Source organism: Myotis nattereri (genome assembly GCF_964212035.1).
Source record: "Myotis nattereri genome assembly, chromosome: 3".
Classification (NCBI taxonomy): Eukaryota; Metazoa; Chordata; class Mammalia; order Chiroptera; family Vespertilionidae; genus Myotis; species Myotis nattereri.
The window spans coordinates 133,801,559-133,825,503 of NC_138077.1; the positions used below are offsets into that span (position 1 = coordinate 133,801,559).

The window sequence follows — 23,945 nt, forward strand, 5'->3', positions numbered from 1 at the left end:
TCATAGTTAAAGTGATTAACTACCCGCCTGGAACTTAGTTAAGGGGTTTTATTCCCTCCCTAACTTCAGGGAAAAATCCCTACCTAGGGAAACAACCTTTCTCAGAGAGGTGACCTTGGTTAAAACACATAGCACCAAGAAGGGGAGCAAACATATTAAGAACAGTATGCCATATACGCCAGGTCCCTTGAAACATATGCTATGCAGATGTTTCTTCCTTGCAGCGACTGTGTCAAGCAGCAAGGATGGACTGGCTTCTGGCACCGGCTGGAGTGCCTGGCCAGCCTGGGTGAGAGGCTGATGGCTGTTTGCAGGCTGGCCACAGCCCCTTCAGTGTGGGGGTCCCTGCTGGGGGGCTTAGCCAGCCTGCAAACAGCCATCAGCCCCTCAACAAGACTGGCCAGGCACTCCAGCGGGGACCCTCACCCCATGAAGGTGTAGCCAGCCTGGGTGAAGGGCTGATGGCTGTTTGCAGGCTGGCCACAGCCCCATTAGGGTGGGGGTCCCTGCTGGGTGCCAGGCCAGCCTGGGTGATGGGCTGAGGGCCGTTTTTAGGCTGGCCACACCCCCTTCAGGTTGGGGGGTCCTGCTGGGTGTTATGGGTCCACTCAGTGAGATAGACCACCAACTGAGAATTCAAATTTAAGAGCCTTTATTAAGCTGGCCAGCTGACTACAGTTACAGCACCCTGCCGAAGCAGAGGCTGAACTGCAGCAATGACTACCGGAATTACAGTACTTTTATTTGCAAAAACCACAAAGTTACAAAGCCTTGTTTACATAATTAGTTCTCGACACAGTATAGCATCATACAGTGACTACCTTCCTATCTATGTGTTCTAGGAACAGAGAGTACAGAGTGCCGGGAAGGGGCCATGAGACCATATCTCAAGGCCTGGCCTGATGTCAGTACCTTCCTATCTATGTGTTTTAGGAACAGGCAGCACAACGTGCCCCGTCTGGCCGAAGTGTCAGATATGCAGCCCAGTACACTGGGGTGCCTGGCCATCCTGGATGAGGGGCTGATGGCTGTTTGCAGGCTGACCACAGCCCCCAGCCACCCAAGCTCCCTGTGGAGGCTGGCTGGAAGCAGGTATCTGGGATTTATTTATCTTCTATAATTGAAACTTTGTTGCCTTTTGCAGAGGCCACAGCCGGCCAGGGCAGGCGGGAAGCTTGGCTTCCTCCATTGCCGGGGCAACCAAGCCTCCTGCTTGCTCCAGCTCTGTGGCTGCCAGCCGCCATCTTGGTTGGGTTAATTTGCATATAGTCGCTCTGATTGGCTGGTGGGCATAGCTTGGGGCGTAGGGAAGGTACGGTCAATTTGCATGTTTCTCTTTTATTAGATAAGATATCCATAGGGGATAACCTGAAAGAATATCCATCAAAATGTGAGCAGGGGTTATCTTGGGGTAGTAGGATTATGAAGATATGTATTTATTTATTTATTTGAGTTATCTAACTTAGAAAAAAAGGATCATGGATTATTTACATCACTGCAAAGAACAGAAACAAAAACAAAACCAACCCCAGAGGTGATGAGTCATTTCATTGCCACTTTCTCCATTTGCACAACCCTCCTTTTCATAACACATCTTTCTGAGTTCTAGTGATCAGCCAAAAAGACGCCTCCTAACTCCTGATTTGTCCCTTAAATCCTCTCCATTTATCTCATCCAGCTTAGTTTTCCCCCCACACCTGCAACCACAAACCTGCCTGGGCTTATGTGAGATTTTCTGAAAAAATGTTTCTTCTTGCATAGTGTGGTCATTTGTCTGTTTACATCTGTTTGCTTTGTAGGTGGGAACTTCCTCCTTGGTTTATCCTGCTGCCATGTTTGCCCCTCAGGTGTCTGCCAGGGGTGTGCCAGTGGCTGAATTTAACATGGAAATCACCCAAGCCACAAACAAATTCAGGTACAGGGATTACCAGGGTGGGAAATGGAAGGCATTGAGCAGGATTGGACATGGTCATCTAAAGACATTTTATCTACTGTTCTGTTCTAATTAAAAAAAAAAGACACACTGAATTTGTGTTTTATTTGGTCTGTCGTTGCTTTTTTGGAAGAACAAAATATTGTTAACTGTAGACTAAGGTGGCTCTGTCTTTTTACAGGGGGTTTGCCATAGGACTTTAATTTTTTCACATTTTGAAAGCTTTCTTTGATTCCTTTGGCTTTGCTTTCATTTGTCTTTTTAAGTAGATTTAGTGATGGCAGGCATTTGGATGTAGGTAAGCTGAATGAATGCTGAGCAGTAAGCCTTGGAGATACCAGCCAGAACTTCTTCCCACTGTTCTCATGGTGAGGCTGCTACCCACACGTCTCTATCTAATTGCCAAGAATATTTGTACTTGTGTCTTTGTTATGATACTGACTCTGTTTCCCACATTTGTGTGGAAAGAGTAGATCATCATAGTATGCATTTTTAGCCCATTCATGTCTTCACCTTTTTTTCCTTTCTTGTTTCACCCCTGCCTTTTAATTTAGTTTATATTTTATTGTTAGTCTGCTTAATTCCTTTCTAGAATGAGATACAATAGAAATAACTAAGCATAAATAAATAAAATTCTAAAACACCACTGAAACTCTTGTCATTACTTCAGTCAGTGGTTTTCAAACTCGGCTACATATATTTAAAATACTGATGAGTTGGTACCACCCATGCCATTCTGATATAATATCTTTTCCAGATATTTTTAATCAGCTACAGTGTATCCTCAATCCATAAGTGGTGGGACCTAGAAAGATATCCTTTAAAAAAAATCACTCTCTATGTAAAACTTATACTCTGAAAACTACAGAATGCTATCAAAAGAAGTAAAGAAAACCTAAATATCTACAGAAGGACATCCATGTATACGGATTGGACAACTTAATATTATGAAGGTGGCATTACTCCCCAAATTGATTTGCAGATTCACCCATTCTCTATCAAAATTGCTACTGGCTTCTTTGCTGAACTGACAAGGTGATCCTAAAATTTATGTGAAAATGCAAGGGACCCAAAAAGCCTAAACAAAGAGAAGAATAAAGTTGGAGAACTTATACTTCCCAATTACAAAACTTACTACAAGGTTACAGTTTTCAAGATAGTGGGGTTCTGACATAAGGGTAGACATACAGATCAGTGGAATAGAATTGATAGTCCAGAAAAAAACCCTCACATTTATGGCCAACTGACTTTTGAAAAAGTATGAAGAGAAAGCAGTGATGGAAAGAATAGTCTTTTTAGCAAATGGTGCTGGAGCAGCTGGATAGCCACATGCAAAAGATTGGAATTGGACCCCTTTACACCATATACAAAAAATAACTCACAGGGATCAGAGGCCTAAATATAAGAGCTACAAATATATAAAATTCTTAAAAGAAAATGAAGGAGTAACTCTTTGTTACCTTGAGTTTGTCAAACCCTTTTGTATGACATAAAAATCACAGGTAACATAAGAAAAAATGGATAAATTATCGCTTCTAGGCCTTTTGGCTGAGATCAAGTGTGGAAAAATGGATACATTGGACTTTATCAAAATGAAAAATTTCTTTACTTCAATGGACACCATCAATAAAGAGAAAAAGACAACCCACAGAATGGGAGAAAATATTTGTAAGACTAATATTTGATAAGGAATGTGTATCCAGAATATATAAAGAATTCTCACAAATCAATAATAAAAAGACAAATAATCCAATTAAAAAGTGGGTCAAAGATTCAAATGGACAGTTTTCCAAATATATACATATGGTCAATAAAAACATTGAAAAGATGCTGAACATCATTAATCATTAGGGAAATGTAAATTAAAAGCCCAAGATACCACTTAACAACCTGTAGTATGGCTCTGCAGAAGTCCCTTCTTATCCACAAGGGATATATTCCACGACCCTCCAGTGGATGCCTGAAATCACAGATTGCACTGAACTGTATATATATTGTGTTTTCCTATACACACATAGCTATGATAAAGTTTAATTTATAAATTAGGCACAGTAAGAGATTAACAGCAATAACTAATAAAATAGAATACTTACAATATATTGTAATAAATGTGATATGAGTAAAAAAGTATGCAGTTACTCAAAGAAGGGAGTTGTTATGATTCTTTGCAGCTTGTCCTGGGAAAGTATGTTTCCTACTTGCCGGGAGCTGGTCCATTCTTGCTGTTTCAAGGGACCTGGCATATATGGCATACTGTTCTTAATATGTTTGCTCACCTTCTTGGCACTATGTGTTTTAACCAAGGTCACCTCTCTGAGAAAGGTTGTTTCCCCAGGTAGGGATTTTCCCCTGAAGTTAGGGAGGGAATAAAACCCCTTAACTAAGTGCCAGGCGGGTAATTAATCACTTTACGAACAATCATGCTTAAGCTACATAATCTTTACTCCCTGGAATGGAGATAAGAAACGCCCTAACCTTTGGAATAGAGATTGATAGGATTGGAATCAACTGGTAGAACACAGAACCTAGACACAGAACCTAGAGAAGAACCTAGAGAAGAACCTAGAGACGGAACATGGCAAAAGATCCTGGACAGAAACTGGCCACAGAACCTAGAGACAGAACCTAGCGAGAGAACCTGGATAGAACATGGCAAGAGAACCTGACTAGAACCTGGTGACTGAACCTGGCTGGAGAACCTAGCGAGAGAACCTGGCAAAAGATCCTGGACAGGACCTGGCTACAGAACTTGGTTGGAGAACCTAGACAGAACCTGGCTGGAGACCCTGACAAGAGAACCCGGCTATGATGATCACCTGAATGCTGCCTCTGTGTCATTCCTTCTTCGCCGACTCCGTCCACACCTTTGGGGACCCCTGGACCTGCTGGGGTTGGACCCCAGCACCTACTCACTCTTCAGCTGGCTTTATCTGTGTCTCTTATTCCCATCTGAGGGATGGCAGGGCTGATTTTCACTGGCCAAGCTCAGTATTACCTTTTCAATGTCAATTGTAATTCTTAGTTTTTGGTTTTTATAGATGGATGTACTGGGAGAACTGGGCTACATAAACCACGAAATGAAAGGAATTTCAGATGGCATGGCCACTCAGATTTTGGACCTCCTTCCAAGTTACATGCTAAAATGCCATAGTAGTATCTTATTTCATTGTCTGTTAGCTGACAATTCTATCAGACCCTCTTTCCATTTTATTGAAAGCAAGGATGAAAAGGCCCTATTTGCATAAGGATGTGATATCCAGTCTTTTGTTTTCTTTAATCTACACCAATATTTCAAATGTCTCTTTAGTTAGCACCCGATAGGTTTTCACACTCTGGGCTAAGGCACCATCTAAGATTTGGGGTGAGTGAGGGGTGCAGCTTGCCTTTGTGAAGTAGGGGAAGGGGGAAGTGAAAAGGGGCACTTGAGAGTCACTTTCTTAAGAAGGAGACCATGTGGGATTGAGGATATGGAAATTCCCTGAAAGCTCTCCATGCCTTGGAGGCTATAATTCAGTGGTTCTCAACCTTCCTAATGCCGCGACCCTTTAATACAGTTCCTCATGTGGTGGTGACCCCCAACCATAAAATTATTTTCGTTGCTACTTCATAACTGTAATTTTGCTACTGTTATGAATCGTAATGTAAATATCTGATATGCAGGATGTATTTTCATTGTTCACGACCCACAGGTTGAGAACCGCTGCATAATTCTTGGACAGTCCTCAAGGGACTATGACCACTGTGCTGGGGAGGAGCTTTCTAGCGGCCAGTGTTCAGCGCGCTGAGCGTGGCAGGAGTGGAAATGCCAATGGCCAGGGATGCCCATTAGTGGCACTTTGTGATGTGAACAGTGTTTAAGGGATAAGGCGTTAACGATTTGTGTTGTATCACAATTGGTAATATGATGAATTACATTAAGCAGATGCTTTCTTCATTTTTAATTGTGCTCAATGGGTTTTCTTATTAATAATATACTACAAAACCCTGCTATTTTTCTGCCCTAACTATTTTCTCTTGAAGGAAGCAGAAATCATTGATTTTTCTTCCTCCTCTTTGCTTTTTCTTTTTTCTTTTCTTTTTTTCTCCTTTCTGACTACAAGTCAGAGCTCTTTGTGAAAGGTATGGTTTGAGAGGTTGTTGGCGCAGCTAAAATCCTGTGGTCTGTATGGTGCATGAAGTTATTTTTCTCTTTCCTTAGTACATATGAATGCTGTTTTAATGTAGTATGTAGATATCATAAAACTTAAAACTTTCATTATGGCCCTGGCCCTGTAGCTCAGTTGGTTAGAAAGTCATCCCAGTTCACCAAGGTTTCGGGTTCAATCTTTGGTCAGGGCACATACAAGAAGCAACCAATGAATGAATGAATAAGTGGAACAACATATCAATGTTTCTTTCCCCCCTCCCCTCCCTCTCTCTCTCTCTCTCTCAAATCAACTAAAAACAACCTTTTATGAGTTTGGCAATATAATCATGAAATACAATTTACAATCATATCTGCCCCTGCTCTTTAAAATAAAATTCTTATTTATACCACCTAAATTCTAGGCATTTCCTTTCCTAAATTTTCTTGATCACAAGGACCAACCACGGTGAAATGTCTATATCTTGAGTTGTCAGAAACTAAATGAAAGAAGTGGGCACAAAAGCTCATATTGCCACATTTGTGAGAATTTGGATTTTCCTCTGGGTAAAATTAAGAAATGTGTGACTTGCTGAAGTAGTATGCTGGTTTCTCTCCTAACTGCTGTATTTGTCCTTCTGTTTCAGGTTTCATTTCCAAGGGCTCTGTGGTAGGACCCTTCCTGAAGCCCTGGCTCCTCATGAAACAGAGACAGTTTCTTAATTGTCCTGGGAAGGAAGAGATTATAGTACATCTAAGTACCAGGCCACAAACAGAAGACACACAGTCTTGTGGATGGGAGCTGAATATTGGAAGATCTAAAAATAGTCTCTGATTTCCTGGCTGGGATCCAACCTGTTGATAAGTGGTAGGGGCCTTGGAGGTAACTGTAGCAAATATAGGTATAAGAAGTCAGAGAGCTGTAAAGTTAATGCATGTTATTTGGTTTGAATTTAAACATAACATACCTCTGATCCTCTGATGTGTTTGATTGATTATTGAGGGGGGAAATTCTAATTAGATTGTCTTAAAAATGTAACTATCCCAATCGTATTTTTGCTATTTGTCAAAGATAGAAGTAGAAAGGTAAAACATTGCTATTTCTGATTTTTATACAAATTTTGATGGAAAATAAAATCACTCTCTACAGGAGGTAATATATGGTATACAGATGTGACCCTGAGAGATATCTTTATTGAGGATTTTTTCTTTTCCGTGTTTACCTTGTTTGGCTGCTTTACCTCAAAATATGTGGGATAGCTTAGAACAGGAACTCAAGAAGGAAAAGTAGCAACAAGGTAGAAAATCAGGATGAGACCCCCACCCCAAAATGACACAAATATATAGATTCCAAAGGTATTCACAACTGACTAAAATGTAGTACTAGCCTTTTTAAAAAACATATGTTTTTATTGATTTCAGATAGAGGAAGGGAGAGGGAGAGAGAGAGAAATATCAATTGGCTGCCTCCTGCATGTCTCCTACTGGGGGACATGTGCCCTGACCCAGAATGGAACCTGTGCCCTTCTGGTGTATGAGATGATGCACAACCAACTAAGCCACAGGCTGGGCAGTACTAGCCTTCTTAGCAGCCAAGGAGGAAAGGGAGAGGTGATGGTTGACTATTTCTTGATATTATAAACACAGAAGCATATAGGCCCTTCAGGGTCTGCCAAACTTTCTCAGACACTGAATTCTGAAGGGAGTGTTTTCCATAGGACTTGACCTCAGAGTAAAGTAGCAAGAACACAGTTCTCACCTCAAGCCCCACACCTAATATAGTACCTAGGGCCTGTGGAATGCCTGCTTGCTCTCAGGCAAGCATCAGAAGCCTGACTGGGAGCAGTGGCCTTTAGTAAACAATGTAGGAAGGTCATACATAACAATGGCCCTTGGATCAGCTGGCCCCCTGGGTGATTACACAGTCTCATCACCTCAGCCCCTTACAAGAATTGATTTAATGTTACATCCTTGGCTTTTGTGGAAATAGATGACAAGACACCATCATACAAAACTTTCTACTGCATTTGCAAGTCATCTGTATATATAATACCCTAATATGCAAATAGACCGAACGGCAGAACAATGGAACAACAGAACAACCGGTCACTATGACGTGCACTGACCACGAGGGCGCGCACGCAGAACTTGGCAGCCCTCTGCAGCAGGTGGCAGAGCATGGAACATGGTGGGCGTCGGCCCCGGTGGGATGGTGGAGCAGGTGAGCGGGGTCGCCAGACCAAGGCAGGGTGCCAGTTGCTGTCATTGGGGTGAGCCTCTGATGGTTACTGAAAATTCTTTGCTCCTGTGCACTGCAGTCCCACCCCAGCACTCACACCTGCTGCCAGAGCCACCGCTCGCACCCGCTGCCTGCACCCGGCGTTGCCCCGATCGCTCATCCTGTCAGCGGGTGCGGTCACCCCTCAGGGCCAGCCTTTAGGGTTCACTTCACACGAGTGGCTCAAGGCATATATATTGAAGGGACTTGTGATACTTACAATGTAGTTTTTGCACATAAAATACCATTGTTCTCTTTTAATAGGTTTGTTGTTGGGCTTCTCAGTTACTTTAAACATTTTCCTAGTGTTAGCAATGATGGAAATCAGTATGCTGTCTCAATCTGATTATATTTTTAATCTCTATCTGCCCAAGGCCCAAATATTTCAGTACAGTTCTTTGCAACTCCTCTCAAATTGGGCCTTTGGTACCAGCAGCTTTGTGTGTGTGTTTTATCATTTGTGTTCACGTTTTGGTTTTATTAGAGAAAATGAAAGGAGAATTGAAAAAAAAAAGTGAGGTAGAAATTATTCAATTCCATTTAGTATTATTGAATGTCTTCCACATAATAGGCATTAGAAATATAATTAGTAAGACGTGGGCCTTGCCCTCAAGGACTTGACAGAATGTTGGGACAACTGTCGTGAAACTATTATACAATGTAGAAACTGCAGCAATAGAAATTTGTTCAAGATTCAGAGGAAAATGTAGTTAAAGATGGGCAGAGTGGGGATGGGTAGATGTTAAGGTCTTTGAAAGACCTTTAAAGGATGTCAGCCCTGGCCTGTGTTCAGGTATAAATAGTTCCACGTGGGGGAGTGTGTGTCATAAAGGGAACAGCATGTACAAATGCACGGCAAGTGTGAAACCTTGGTTTGATGGGAGAATGATAGATGACTCAGTATTGTATAATGGGTGGGAGAAGATAAACACAGTTCAGGAAAAGCCATGTATATTCCAAAAAATGGCATATACTTAGGACACAGAAATAGTACTAGGGTTGCATTCACTGAGTGCAGGGTGGCATTCTTTCACTGGATTCAGGATTTGGGATGGGCTGGCCATTGTTCAAGGTCCTGGGGTTGCACCAGGGAATCAGGTGGGCTCCCTACTCTCTCACAGAGCTTACATTTAAGTGGGGGCTGGGGGGCAGAGTCAGGTAATACACAGTTTGGGAAGTTGTCAGTGATGGACACAGAACAGAGCATGGACAGACTGGTGGAGGAGCTGGTGGTCGGGGTAGCCTGATAAACGGGGCCAAAGTCGCCCAGCACATATTTGGTGCCGGGAATTGATTTAATCCGTGTCTGCCAACTTCTCGGTGACAGCAGGTCCTGCAGCGATAGCGCATTCCTTCCCTTTGAGACGCCACTTCTCCGGGAGCGCGGAGTGAGGGGAGTCAGATCTATAAACACTGTCAGCGGTTCTCAACCTGTGGGTTGCGACCCCTTTGGGGGTCCAACGACCCTTTCACAGGGGTCGCCTAAGACCATCGGAAAACATATAATTACATATTGTTTTTGTGATTAATCACTATGCTTTAATTATGTTCAATTTGTAACAATGAAAATACATCCTGCATATCAGATATTTACATTACGATTCATCACAGTAGCAAAGTTACAGTTATGAAGTAGCAACGAGAATAATTTTATGGTTGGGGGGTCACCACAACATGAGGAACTGTATTAAAGGGTCGCGGCATTAGGAAGGTTGAGAACCACTGGATTAAGTGAATCCAGCTCCTGAGCACCTGATGGCGTGACCCGCGCCAGCCCGCCTTCAGGAGGCGGGGACTCAGCCGGACCTGCTGCCGGCACCCCAGCCAGGAAGGCAGCACGACGTCTGCCCGGCCGGCAAACAGCCCCACGCCCACCGGCTCCCACGGGTGCGCCGGCAGCAGCGAAGAGGGACTCCGGCAGCCTGGACGGAAGGACACGCCCCCAGCTTTCCTTAGGCCACGCCCTTCCCCGCCTGCGCATGCGCCTCCACTCGCTGTGGGGCTTCAGAACCTGCCGGGAGCGACTAAACTGGTGTCGCTTGCTCTTCGCGTCACGCTCGGCTTGCGGGCTGCTACTTCCGGGTCAGAGGTCGGACGGTCCGGCGCGACGTGGGCCATGGTGCAGCTCAGGCCACGCGCGTCCCGCGCCCCGGCGTCGGCGTCGGCGATGGTGGACGAGGGCCAGCCCGCCTCGGAGGAGGCGGAGCACGGCCTGTTGCTCGGGCAGCCCAGCAGCGGCGCGGCCGCCGAACCCTTAGAGGAAGACGGGGACGGGGACGGGGACGAGTGGGACGACGAGGCCCCAGAGGAGCTGACTTTCGCCAGCGCCCAGGCGGAAGCGCGGGAAGAGGAGCGGCGAGTCCGGGAGACGGCGCGCAGGTCGGGAGCGCACGGCGGGGCTGAGAACCGTCCCTCCCGTCCACTGTCTGTCCGCGCACTGACTTGTCTCCCTTTCTCTCAGGGATAAAACACTCCTGAAGGAGAAGAGGAAGCGACGCGAGGAGCTGTTCATTGAACAAAAGGTTCGAGTTGCAGGGAGGCATCTCCTTTTTTAAAAGCACCGGCTTGGGGTGGAACTCCCGTGCTTGTTGCAAAGCTGGTAGGATACGGAGGTGGGGGGCGGGGGAAGCCCTGTTTCTTCAGACATCGGTGAAAACGAAGGTGCTCGTACTCGTTGCTGCCCACCGCTTAAAAATGGGAGGGGGAGAGCTGTGAATTTGAAATCCTACGGCCCTGCATTCAGCTCGCCGCTCGCCGGCGGTAGTTGATGTGTGTCGCCGGGTTGCTGTTGGCCTTGCTGAGGTGTGTGGAACCTCAGGGCGGTGCGGACGGGGACGGCGCCGCTGTCGGGTGTTCGGCGGACGGGCCGCGGAGAGCCGACTGCAGGGGGACAGGCCCTGACTGCTCTCGGGTGCGCAGCGGCTGGAGGGTCGGGCGCCCTGTCCGGTCACACCGGTCTTCCCCACAGTGCCGAGCGGGCGCTGAGCGCCGTGACCGCAGCTCCCCCCAGCTTAGAGGCAGTGGTTTGTTGGCCGAGGATAGAAGGCAGCCCCCAAGCCTGTAACGTCACAAGCAACCCAGGTATGTTGTCATGGACCTCACGCAATTCTTTTAAACTGTCTTTATCTAAGAAAAGGAAACTCCTTCCAGACACCGTTCTAGAGAAGTTAACTGCAGCTTCACAGACAGAGTAAGTAATGGATCTTGTTATATTACTTGCTTACATACACCCATCTTTGAGATACATATGGAGCATTTATTTGAATCCACATAATTAAAGAAATAATAAAGCCTAAATGAGACAGTAAGGCTTCAGTTACACACGTTTTTTAATTTGGTGGGAAAGATGGAAGTATTTTACCTCTTTGCAGTCTTTCCCCATTTCTTTTTGTTCATTCCCACTGCCAACGCTAGCTTCTGAGTTCCTGATCCCAGAGTATTTATTCAGCAATTGTTGTGTATCTGTCACTGTACCAGGCAGGGTAAATGGTGAATAAAACAGGCGCCTTGAAATTTATCAGTCAGTGGAGTGGCAGACATCTACCTGCAGGCTCCTCCTAAAACTCAACTTGTCCCATACTTGCCTTACCTGCCACCACCCTGTCCTTCCTCCCGTTCCCCATTTCATTCAGCAGCGTTGCCACCCACTCAATGTTTGAAGCAAATGTCACAGTCATCCTCTTCCTCATCTATCCCATGAAGTCAGTCAAACCTTACTCAATTTAAACTTGTAAATATTTGTTTTTCTCTCCTCTCCCATTAATGCTTAGACCTATATCTTTCACTTGGTTTTCAAATGTCCTGTAGAACTTTTCCAGTTATTCAGATCCTGAATACATTAAACATAAAAACAAATGTATTTGGTGGCAGATTCCCCTTTTATCCTTTAAAACCAAACTCGTGTGACCTCTCGTTCTCTCACTCCACCCACCCCGTTACTTCCTCCTTGGAGCGTTTCTACTGTGCATGGCATAGGCATCTCATACTGTTTTGTCATTTTTCAGACCAGATTCCTTGAGCCTAGTCCATCTCCCTGCTTGTCGCTTGTGCTTGAACTGTTGAATTATTCCTTTGTGACTTCTCCAAATAAAAATGAGGCCTACCACTTTCCACTTTGGTATTTCACCTTTCACTTTAACTCCATTAACCACAGCAATCTGCTTCTTTGAAGCCTGTGGATATGCTTTCAAATTTTAAATTCTGAGAAGATACTCCCATCCAGTATATACTAGTTTGTTGATTGGGAATTGGTGGCCATGAATTTGGGGGGTGACTTGCTTTCTAAACCTGGTTAAAGATCCTGAGTCAAAACTGAGGGTGGTGGTAATGAAAGGGGGTATCTTACTTGTAAAATCAGATTTAACTGTAATGAGTTGAGTAATCTTGGCTGTCTGCCATTCCAATCAGTGTTTTTGTGTTCTCCCTTAGCATAAAGAAATCACCAGGAAAGTTAAAAGAAGGTATGAACTATTCTAAATTAAGTAACTTCTCATGTAAGTGTCAAAAGCATTTGTAGTCCAATGTTATTGGGAATAGGAATGGCTGGCCAAGTTTAGTTTGGGCCTATTGCCTTATTTCTTACAAGTTGGTGTGAGTAGATATTTAACAATGAACTCCAGGAAATGTTCTTGATTTATTTTTACGTAGGTGCTAACTAGAAATAAAACTTTTTTTATTTTTTAGATAATTTGCAGAAGAAAAATGAAGAATGTGAAAAAGGAAGTGAGTCCAAGAAAGTTAAAGAAAAAGTACAGTCTGTCGGGTAAGAAGAGTCTTTTTCTCATGTAGGATACAAAGGTAACTTTTTGAGAGAAGTGTTGGCTTATGTGGGAAAACATTTTAATTAGTAGCAGTTTCAGATTGGATCCTCTGGAAAACCAGTTGTGATACTTATATAAAAACAAAATATTTGCTCTTACTAAAATGTGAATAAAAACAAAGTATTTTGCTTACTAAAATGTATTAGCCCAATTCTTATAAAACAGCCCTGGAATTTATTTTTTATTTATTATCCTATCTGCATTTTGTTTTCACCTTTTGAGACAACTAAGAAAAATACTTGAAGCATGTTATCAACCTCATTCATTCTGACTTTTTGTTTTGGCTACCAGCCAGAATAAAAGCTACGTGGCTCGAAGGCTAAAAGATCAAGATCTGAGAGATTCAAGGCAACAAGCAGCCATAGCCTTCATACAGAATTCTTTGTATGGTCCAGGAACCAACAGGACTACTGGTAATTTCCTTATGGGCTGTTTGTCTCACTTTTTATTGCAGTAAACAAAGAAATGATAAATAATTCTCTTTTGTAGTAAATAAGTTCCTGTCGCTTAACAATAAGAGGTTACCAGTGAAAAAGGCTGCAGTCCAGTTTTTGAATAATGGTTGGGGTAAGGTCCAGCTTTATTTTCTTGGTTATGATAGTTTTATATATTGAATAATATTCCTTTTAAGGAAATAGCAAATACTCAAGTATGAATTACCTTTTTTTCTTATAATGGCTTCTATATTAATATTTTTTAAGTTGCTTCTGGAAAATAGGTCAGTATAAGTATGTATGTATATCTGACATAAAACCTAATTTAATAGACCTAATTTTAGTATTTATATTCATATAGAGCAGTGGTTCTCAACCTTCCTAATGCCGCGACCCTTTAATACAGTTCCTCATGTTGTGGTGACCCCCAATTTCATTGTTACAAATTGAACATAATTAAAGCATAGTGATTAATCACAGAAACAATATGTAATTATATATGTGTTTTCCCGTGGTCTTAGGCGGCCCCTGTGAAAGGGTCGTTCGACCCCCAAAGGGGTCACGACCCACAGGTTGAGAACCGCTGATATAGAGGATCTTGAAAAGTTTTTAATTCTTTTTTGGGAATATTTTCTCTCTAATATTCTTACTGCACCAACGTTGTATTCTAGGAACCCAGAAAAAACAAAATGCCAAGAGGTTTAAAAGACGGTGGATGGTCAGAAAGATGAAAACTTCTAAGAAGTAAATCAAAGCTAAATGAAGAATGACAACTTTGTATGTACGGAACTTACAGTTATTTAGTTTAGAAGATTAATTTGTCTTTGAAAATCTAATAAATCATTTTAAAGGATTACAAGTCATAAATCTATTTGGGGAAGTACCCCAACACATTTCATCCTTCTGGAATACAATTGTGCCTTTAGTCTTTGAGGGTCCTGGAGGAAATAGCAATTTAAAAGGAACTGTCTTCCTTTCTTTTTATAAATATTTATCCATTTAATTGAATACAAACGATACTGCTAATGGCACCTCTTCTGCCCCTCTTCCCAGTCCACAGTGTGGGTGTGTTGTGGCAGGAATGGCAGGGAGGAAGAGAAATGGACATCCAGGAAGTCTTTCCAACTGCAGCTCACAGATGCCTTAGAGCAGGGGTGGGCAAACTTTTTGACTCGAGGGCCACAATGGGTTCTTAAACTGGACCGGAGGGCCGGAACAAAAGCATGGATGGAGTGTTTGTGTGAACTAATATAAATTCAAAGTAAACATCATTACATAAAAGGGTACGGTCTTTTTTTTTTTTTTTTTTTAGTTTTATTCATTTTGAACGGGCGGCCCGCGGGCCGTAGTTTGCCCATGGCTGGCTTAGAGTCTCAGATGTTTTGGTGCTACTGATGAGAATTTGCTTCACAAAATATAGAATGAGAAAGAAGTAGCTGTGAAAATGCAATATCTAAGTGTAGATAAATACCTACTTTTCTTAAAGAAGATTCAAACCTCAGTGTACAAAATAATAGCCAAAGTGTATGGTCACCCTCTTGAACAGCTTGTTTAATTTTTACTTTTAACTGGTTTGGGGGTTTGCTTTACTGTCAAGTAACCTGTCTTTATTGTGATTATGAAAATAACGACATTAATTTTCCCCTTTCTTTCTAGTGTCACCCACATTATCAGGTCTGACTCTAATACAGGGAGGCTAGTAAACTGAACAGTTTTAGGTTGTAGAATTCAGACTTACAGTAAAAATTATTCATTAAGCTCTAATTTTATATTAATCATAAGAAATAGGTAAGTACCTAATATATAAATTCAGTTGACACTAATATCTGTAGAAGTAAATTTTTAATGGCTGGTTAATTATATCACTACATTTTTATTGCAATATAGTACTCATTTAAGCACTTAAAAATGGAAGGTGTACAAAGATTAAATTAAGACACAGTAAATTGACTAAATATTTGGTTTTTATATAAATAAAGGTCATAACCACACCGTTGACATATAATACTGTTATAATACAAGTTAAACTTGTGAGTCTACAACAGAATTCGTTGGTAGTTAAACAGGAAACAAAGTTGAAAAGACCATGTTAAAACAAAACTACTGGGACTAACAGGTCGGGATTGTAAGTAGCAACAAACATATTCACTCAGCTCCTGAGTATTTCAAGTTTTACAGTACACATTAAAAATGATTTCTTCCATCAACACTATAAATTCAAACTGTCAGATGTTTATGCATTTTGCAAGTTACACTGATTGAATGCTTATATGGGAGTGGGGGTCGGAACATCTCCCAATTTGAAATTTACATCACCCACATGCTAACACAACACAACTTGTTCCATTTCCTTCCCCCCCCTCGCCCCCCAACAAAGAAGGCAGGATTTTTTGGTTTCTTTTAGGTAATTGTTTTAAAGGATTTGTGATGATAAATTTGAACGTCTGAGATTCAGTAATATTTAACTCTTAGACAACTAAGAGATTAAAGATGGAAAATAATTTCTCCTAACACTAAGTTAGAAAATCATTTGCATCATGCTGTAAACTAGGAAGCAATGTAAAGCGACAAAAACCTGTCCCCAGTACATAATTAAAAAAATCTAAATTTCAAATCAGCAGACCTGGTCTACTTCCATGTTGACTATATGCCACAATATAAGTGTGAGCTCCTTGAATGCATAGCTAATGTAGGTAGTCTTCCACTGTGGCAAATGCGCAGGATCCAATTCCTGACCGAGCCATCAGTCCTAAACATTGTGTGGCCTGTCCCATTGCTAGGGCAAGTGGAGGTTGCTTTGGCAGATTGTGGGTTTCTGAGGAAAAATGATTAAAAATGAAAACAGCAATTAGCAAGATATTTTAAAAAACTTTTTCAGGAAAATATTGCATTATCTACAAAATTATCACTTTTAACTAGCAAAGATTGTTTCTAAGCAAATGATTAATTACCTTGGAAATACTACTCTGACAAGGTACTAGGTATTCAACTATAAGGAAAATTCTTGCAGAATTAGACTTAAAGCATTAGATACTCTAAATCTTTTAATTCCATATTAATTATGATGGGAAATATATATTTTGGCTGCTATTTTAATGGGGGGGCATAAGGAATATTTAGTATTTCTCTTCTATCTAAGTTAGAAAAAGGCACCAGGGTTTCAGTAAGTTTCATTGACGGATTCTTCTGGGGATAGGACACAACTGAGGCTGCTTAATTGTTCCCAAAGCATATTGGTAAATGTTATTTGGGTTGGTAAGGAGCAAGGGATGATGGTCACCATGAGAGATGATAGAGCAAAATTACTTATAATTTTGGAGGGGTAATTTACAATTGATAGTTCAAACATTTTAACTATCAAAATATTCAGGGTCCTACATACCAGAAATTTGTCAGACAGTTATAGTACAAATAATAATCTTTGTTCTTAGCTAGAAATGAAAAAAAAAAGTGAATGAATGATGAAAATGGCCAAACTTATAGAAGCTAGTACTTTCTCCTTGTGAATAGATGAATTTTAAATTTATATAGATTCCCAATTAATAAAATTAATGGTCCGTTAACAAAGGGCCAAAACAGTGATAAATGACTAGTAAGGCTCCATATGACTTAATTCAAAGGTTGTAATCTCAGAGAAAAAAAAGTTCTAGAACAGTGGTTCTCAACCTTCCTAATGCCGTGACCCTTTAATACAGTTCCTCATGTGGTGGTGACCCCCAACCATAAAATTATTTTTGTTGCTACTTCATAACTGTAATTTTGCTCCTGTTATGAATCGTAATGTAAATATCTGATATGCAGGATGTATTTTCATTGTTACAAATTGAACATAAAGCATAGTGATTAATCACAAAAACAATATGTAATTATATATGTGTTTTCCGATGGTCTTAGGCGACCCCTGTGAAAGGGTCGTTCGACCCCCAAAGGGGTCGCGACCTACAGGTTGAGAACCACTATTCTAGAAGGAGTGAAGCAAAAATAATGAAGCAAGTTCAGGATTTAAAGTACAAGAGGAAAGAAAATATGATTAAGAATAAGACTATGCAAAGAAAGATACACAGATTGGTGAGAAGGAGTAGTTTGAAAAGGTCTTTGGGTTAAGATTACTAAAATACTAGCTATCCTGTGGCAAGATGCTAGTTAGCTAAATTTTGATAGTGATAAACTTTTTTTTTTTTTTTTGCCAACTCTACACAGGGTTGACTTTATAATTTTAAATAATTCTGCCTTAATTTGAATTAATTCCTTTCAAAAATGTCTCCTGAATGTTTTCAGGGAAATAACCTTGTTGAAAGGTAAATATCTGGAGGTACTTTATTACAATTTTATTTGGCCAGGTGAGGCACCTCGTTATAAGCATTTAAAAATTTTTTTTTGCCTGTCCACCGGTGTGGCTCATAGCTGATCATTTACCTATGAACCAGGAAGTCACGGTTTGATTCCTGGTCAGGGCGCATGCCCAGGTTGCGGTCCCCAATGGGGGGTGTGCAAGAGGCAGCCAACAGATGATTCTCTCGTCACTGATGTTTCTATCTCTCTCTCCCCCTCCCCTTTCTCTTAAAACAACAAAAACATTAAAAAAAATTTTTTGGATATAAAATTTGCAAGAATTACATACAATTAATAAAACTTCAAGCACTATTTATAGATTACATAATTTAGAATTTATAGATATGCAGACACCCCCACTGCAGTTTAATAATCTTATTAAATTTAAGGACTATATGTGGATGAACCTACATAATATATAGTACAATATATAATACATAATATATGGATAATGGTCCCAAGTAATGTACTATTTTAAAATTTAGTTCCCTTGAAGAACACAAGATATAGAAACCTGTTTTAGGAAAACTGGTTACTTTCAAATTTTTCCAGGTCTGAGTGGTACCTAAATGCAAAGCAATGATAGGGCTTTATGATTACTGATAATGTAACTTAAAAATATGTAAGTATAGCAAACCATAATTTGCCCTACAATCCCAGCACTGCTACAAAGCTTTTTTTTTTCTTTACTAGCAGAGCTACATTAATTTCATAACCAAAGAAATTACAACACAATTAAACAATGAAAAGAAAACTCACATCATTCATTATATACAAGTTCTAAATTTAAGAAAAACTATAACACAAAGATATTACTCTTATTCCAAAACTTGTATGAGACCTTAACAGGAGTTAAAAATGAGTTTTATAAGGAAAAAAATACAGAGTAAGGCTCAAATATGTTGCTTGCTTTATATTCTGGCCATATGAGGCCCAGGCCCTCATTATAAGTCTCCATGTCTAAATACCCTTTACTCTGTGGAACTGTTCTATCTACCTAAAATAGTTTGAAACATGTTGCTAAAAGCCCCGAATACTAACAGGGCCAAATTGCACATAAAAGTTTTGTAAACTGGAGTCCCATTTTATCTGGGGAATTAGAAAAAGTCAGGTGAAAAAAATCACTCTTACCTGAATTACTGAAAAGAATTGCCCAGAAATTAAAACATAGCTTTACATAATTGACCCTATAGAGTTTAAATATAAATGCACAAAATCAGGGGTCCTCAAAGTTTTTAAACAGGGGGCCAGTTCACTGTCCCTCAGACCGTTGGAGGGTCGGACTATAGTTTAAAAAAAAACTATGAACAAATTCCTATGCACACTGCACATATCTTATTTTGAAGTAAAAACACAAAATGGGAACAAATACAATATCTGTATTTGCATGTGGCCCGTGGGCCGTAGTTTGAGGACCCCTGCACAAAATATACAGTTACATAATTCATATAAAAAGAGTATGTGTTCAACATGTAAACAATATAATTGTATTCTGTAGTGAGCTGCTCATAGGAATGGCAATCAACCGGGGAAACATTAAATTCCAATTTTTCACTTCATGCTCACCCCTGGCTAAGCTTATTTAAATTGCTGTTCTCTTCCTCACTCACTTTTTATTTGGGAAGGGCATGTAGTTGAATATGCTTAACTTTAATGCAACTATAATTTGACTCAAAGGGTTAGTAGTGACAGGGCATTTGCAAGTCACCTGGAAGCCCCTTTGTGCCTGTATTTGAAGCATGGTGGGAGCTGTAAAATGGGTGGCTCAGGCCAGAAATGTTTACATAACAAAAATTTCTAATTTCCAAACTTCCCAAGTACCACTGACATGAGTTTGACATAAAAAGGATGCATCCCAATGTACTGTTTTTAGTCCATTTGAATCCATTTAATCTGGAACTAAAATAACGGAGGAAGGTTACTATATTCTAAGGTAATCTTAATTTTAAAATGTAGAAAACCTTTCCCTTATGATTTTATTAAAATATAAAATGCCAACACAAATATCACCTCAAACATTCAAAGTATCTAGTTGGAGTTGTGCTTTTTAGCTTTACTTACCTAATATTGCACTGTTAAGAGCCGAGCATACAGGTTCTCTCTGAATTGGGTCAAGCTGATTTCCAACAGGGCTGTTCCAAGGATCTGAATAAGCTAGTAAACTGAATGCATCCTGTTGAAAAGAGCAATTTGGTTTTTAGTTCAAATAGTTCAACTACTATGCTCAACATGGTTACAAATTGAGACACTAAATACAGCTTTAAGGTACTAGACTACTGTGACATTTAAACCCATTTACTAGATTATGAACCAAAGCCTAATTTTCCATTCTTTTTGTAAATACATTCTCATTATCTCCCCCCATCTCTACAATACATACAGAGCAGGAATACTAAAAATTGAAAGAACGAATTCCTGTGAAATAGGCTAATACTGGTTAAGTTAAAGAGGAAGACAAAACGTTCAGATACTTTATAATTTATTACCACTGATATGAATTTGACATAAAAAGGATAGGGCCCACCTTTATCCAACCATCTTCAAGCCACCCCTCCTAAAGTAGCTGACACATCATAGTCTTTTCAAATGACTTTAATGGGAGGCACACACACAGTGGTTTCAGACATTGACATCAATCACCAGCCTGCATCATTAGTGTAGCCTTTAGCAATTAACGACCTAAGTATCAGTTTCATCATTTGTGTAATGGGGATTATAAGAGGTCATATTTCACAATGAAATATGAAATTAGCTAAATGAAATTAGCAATGTTGGTTCATTCTAATCTTTCAATAAATGATGTATTATTACTTTGCCAAAGGGAATACCCTAATCTGGAGTAATATTTAATATAGGTACAGATATAGTTATAGTTAGATACAGGGCACCTTCCCAATTTAGAACACATACGTGGAGAGGTGCTGAGGAAATCGTAAATCAGTGAATTCAGTAACTTTCAAAATGCTGGCTCTGGAAGTGTGGAAGACTGAGATTCCCAAAGATGATTATCTCCTAGGTACAGCTCCAGCATTCCTCTCAGTATCTTATTAGTGTTCTGAGAGAGCAGAGGTGGAGGAAAGGCTTCCTGGTCAACTGTATTCTTACCCTTTCTCATCCAAACTGGCCTATATATTGTGGAAATAAGGGAAGAATTGTCCATAAAGCAAAGCTGTGCAATTAGTCCACGGCTACCAGACAGGGAATACGTGTGTCTCTAAACAAACATGTGGGTCCCCCACTGTCGGTATTGCTAAGTATTTCACATCAGACTTCTCACCCCGATGATTATAATGAAAGTTCTTTGAAGATTAAAAAAATTATTATACTGTTTTGAATTCCCTGCAGTTACTGATAGGTGCTTGATATAGGGAAGAAGCTTCACACACCTGCTGATCACAAGACCTGCTTTTTACAGTTTTAAGGTATTTTATGCATCCCACAAAGCTACTTAGGTTGTATTTCCTGAATGCCCCCAATCCTAATTTATTGATGGAAAGAATATTAATAGTCTATATTCTATAAAGCTAACTCTAATCAAACACATTACTTCTAAAGACTGAGCTTTGCTCAAGCCTTAATTTACCCCACAACTATCTAATGAGATATCATCCCCAAATAAATTTTTAAAAGATATTCTAAAGAATTGTCCAGGGAATAATTGGTACATAAAAATTTTAAGCACAAAACTATCCTCCTGGGTCTATATATGCAGACATGCTACCAAAAAGGTGAAATGTCTCAAATCAAGACCATTTTTCTGTTTACACCCTCTAGTATTTAAAACGAAAACACAATGATAATGATGGTAGTAACTTATTATGCACTAACATTGTATGAGGCAATGTTTTAAGCGCTAATGTGGATCATCTTATTTAATCCTCACAAAAACCTTATGAGGTGGATACTATAATGTTCATCATACAGGGATGCAAACTCAGGCAGTAAGAAGTTAAGATCACACAGCTAGTATTTACTGTATGTACTTCTTTTAGTGAGAGAAGTCCCTTTTAATTTTCAATATAAATTTTAAGAGGAAAAAAGTCCAAAATTCTGCCCTATTGTTTTCAGTACAATTCAAACAAATATTTATTGGACACAGCAGCCAGACAACTGAGGACACACGGATCACCGGGACCTTGTCACTGTTTCAAGGACTCGCATAGTTTTGTGGAAAAAACAGACACATAAATAACATAGCATATTGCTTATTAACGTACAGTGTATTGTGTCACATGATGCAATCACAGAAATAGGCTCAAGCTACATGGACACAGGCTGAGCAAAAGGAGAAAAAGGCATGGTTGGAACCATGGGTAAGGGGTTAAATCCTAAAATGCCTCTAAAAACACTAAAAAGCTTGAATTTTTTGGCTAATAAGGCAATGGAGTTTTAAATACAGGAGTGGTATAGATTAGACTTGATTATAGAAGAATCACACAGCAACACTATGAAACAGTATAGAAGTAGAGTGAAGCTGTAATCAAGAAAACTAAACCTTAAAAAATAAAAAGGTTAACAGCATCAAGTTCCCAGTAGTACGTACCTAGCACCATATCTTCCTTTACAAAGGGAAAGAAATCAACAAAGCAACTTTAATGTTTAAAATCCTGCTATAAAACTAAATTGGTGATGGTAACCAAAGACATTATGGGTTACTTTTTATTTTAAAAACTAGAAGCCCGGTGCACAAAAATTTGTGCACTGGCAGGGAGGGGGGTGGCGGGGGTTGTCCCTCAGCCCCACTTGTGCCCTCTCACAGTCTGGGACCCCTCGGGAGATAACCACCTGCTGGCTTAGGCCCGCTCCCCGGGTGGCAGATGGCAGGCCCGATCCCTCAGTGCCTGCCCCGCCTCCCCGGGTCGCGCACACGGCAGGGCTGTTCCGGGGGTTGGGGTGCCGCTCTGGTTGCACACACGGCAGGGCCGATCCAGGGGTTGGGGTGCCGCCCCGGGTTGGGTTGCACACGGGACGCCTGGGCGAGCCGGTGGATCGCTGCTGCCCCGCCCGGCCGCCCCAGGTCGGGTCGCACACGACATGCCCGGATGGAGGCCGGGCGGGCTGACTGATTGCTGCTGGCCCGCCTAGCTCCCCGGGTCGGGTCACACACGGATGCCCGTCACCCTGGGTCGCAGATAGCAGGCACAGATGGCGGCAGGGCAGTCGGGATGGCACTGTCCTGCCCTGCCTGCAGTATGCAAATTAGTCGCCATCTTTGTTGGTGGCTAATTTGCATATCATGCTGATTAGCCAATGGGAGGCGTAGCGAAGGTACGGTCAATTACCATGTTTGTCTATTAGATAGGATATTACCTCAGTGAGAATAATTTCTGAGGGAAATGTGATTTCATTTAGGTAGGTTTCTGAAACTACTAAAATTTGCCTTAAAATCTGTAGCCATTTATAAATAGAATGAGTCTAAATGGCTCTACTGCTTCAATTACTGAAGTAAAAGTCCTGCTAACTGGGGCTGCTCATGCACATTCAACTCTCCGCACTGCCTATAGCAGTGCCTGGCCACACTGCGTAAGTTCAATAAATAGCTGCTGACCAAAGTCAGATAGTTCCCAGGGAGCCTCTGGCAGGCTTAGGCAGATATGGAACAAAAAGACAACAGGGAAAGAGGAAAGGAAGACAGACAAAACTAGAAAAAAGGTCAAGGGAAAATGGACTGCTGCAGGGACTCCCTACCATTTTACCACAGGTGGGCTGCAATGTGCCGGTTACTCCACAACTGAGGGAAGCAAATATTGTACATGTGCACCTTATCATAAAGCATTTTAGGTAATCTTATCTTTGACTTTACCCAAACCATTCTTTCCATATATATGTATATGATTCAGAAGTTTATACAAAACCAGAAAAATAAAAAATACCCCACTACATCACATGTAATCTGAAGTGAAGAATAAAAAGGAATAAAGTCTAAATATTTTCAACTATGGCAAAAACCTTTACTCTTCATGTTGCTTCAAATCCTTCAGCCTTGTTCTTTAGGTACTTTTAAGATTCGTTACTCGTTCCTATC

At 40.9% G+C, this 23,945-nt stretch overlaps 3 protein-coding genes across 7 annotated transcripts in view; 2 read left to right on the plus strand and 1 right to left on the minus strand.

Moving 5' to 3' along the window:
• Nucleotides 1-7,226, plus strand: part of SIRT5 (sirtuin 5) — a 38,323-nt gene extending 31,097 nt beyond the window's left edge. For 4 of the 5 annotated variants that reach the window (XM_081087542.1, XM_081087540.1, XM_081087541.1 and 1 more), the window contains 2 exons: nucleotides 1,800-1,915; nucleotides 6,704-7,226. In XM_081087542.1, coding sequence (XP_080943668.1) covers nucleotides 1,800-1,915; nucleotides 6,704-6,779 — 192 coding nt within the window. In that variant the 3' untranslated portion in view covers nucleotides 6,780-7,226. Of the gene's footprint in view, nucleotides 1-933; nucleotides 1,093-1,799; nucleotides 1,916-6,703 lie in introns of all 5 variants that reach the window. The other variant, XM_081087539.1, reaches the window with a different exon arrangement.
• A 3,103-nt stretch (nucleotides 7,227-10,329) lies between these two features.
• On the plus strand, nucleotides 10,330-14,865 carry NOL7 (nucleolar protein 7). The gene is made up of 8 exons (XM_081086254.1): nucleotides 10,330-10,713; nucleotides 10,796-10,856; nucleotides 11,466-11,524; nucleotides 12,763-12,794; nucleotides 13,018-13,096; nucleotides 13,446-13,567; nucleotides 13,644-13,721; nucleotides 14,260-14,865. Exons 1-8 carry the CDS (start codon nucleotides 10,451-10,453, stop codon nucleotides 14,334-14,336), a joined length of 771 nt encoding a protein of 256 aa, XP_080942380.1. The 5' UTR covers nucleotides 10,330-10,450; the 3' UTR covers nucleotides 14,337-14,865.
• A 548-nt stretch (nucleotides 14,866-15,413) lies between these two features.
• Nucleotides 15,414-23,945, minus strand: part of RANBP9 (RAN binding protein 9) — a gene marked incomplete at its 5' end in the record, with an annotated part of 104,659 nt that continues 96,127 nt past the window's right edge. The window contains 2 exons of the mRNA XM_081086253.1: nucleotides 15,414-16,403; nucleotides 19,982-20,093. Coding sequence (XP_080942379.1) covers nucleotides 16,273-16,403; nucleotides 19,982-20,093 — 243 coding nt within the window. The 3' untranslated portion in view covers nucleotides 15,414-16,272. The remainder of the gene's footprint in view (nucleotides 16,404-19,981; nucleotides 20,094-23,945) is intronic.

Coding starts and splice junctions, on each gene's coding strand:
- NOL7 (XM_081086254.1), top strand. CDS start 10,451: ATGGTGCAGCTCAGGCCACGCGCGTCCCGCGCCCCGGCGTCGGCGTCG. Junction 13,097..13,445: donor GAAAAAGTACAGTCTGTCGG/GTAAGAAGAGTC, acceptor TTTGGCTACCAG/CCAGAATAAAAGCTACGTGG. Junction 13,568..13,643: donor AGGAACCAACAGGACTACTG/GTAATTTCCTTA, acceptor TCTCTTTTGTAG/TAAATAAGTTCCTGTCGCTT.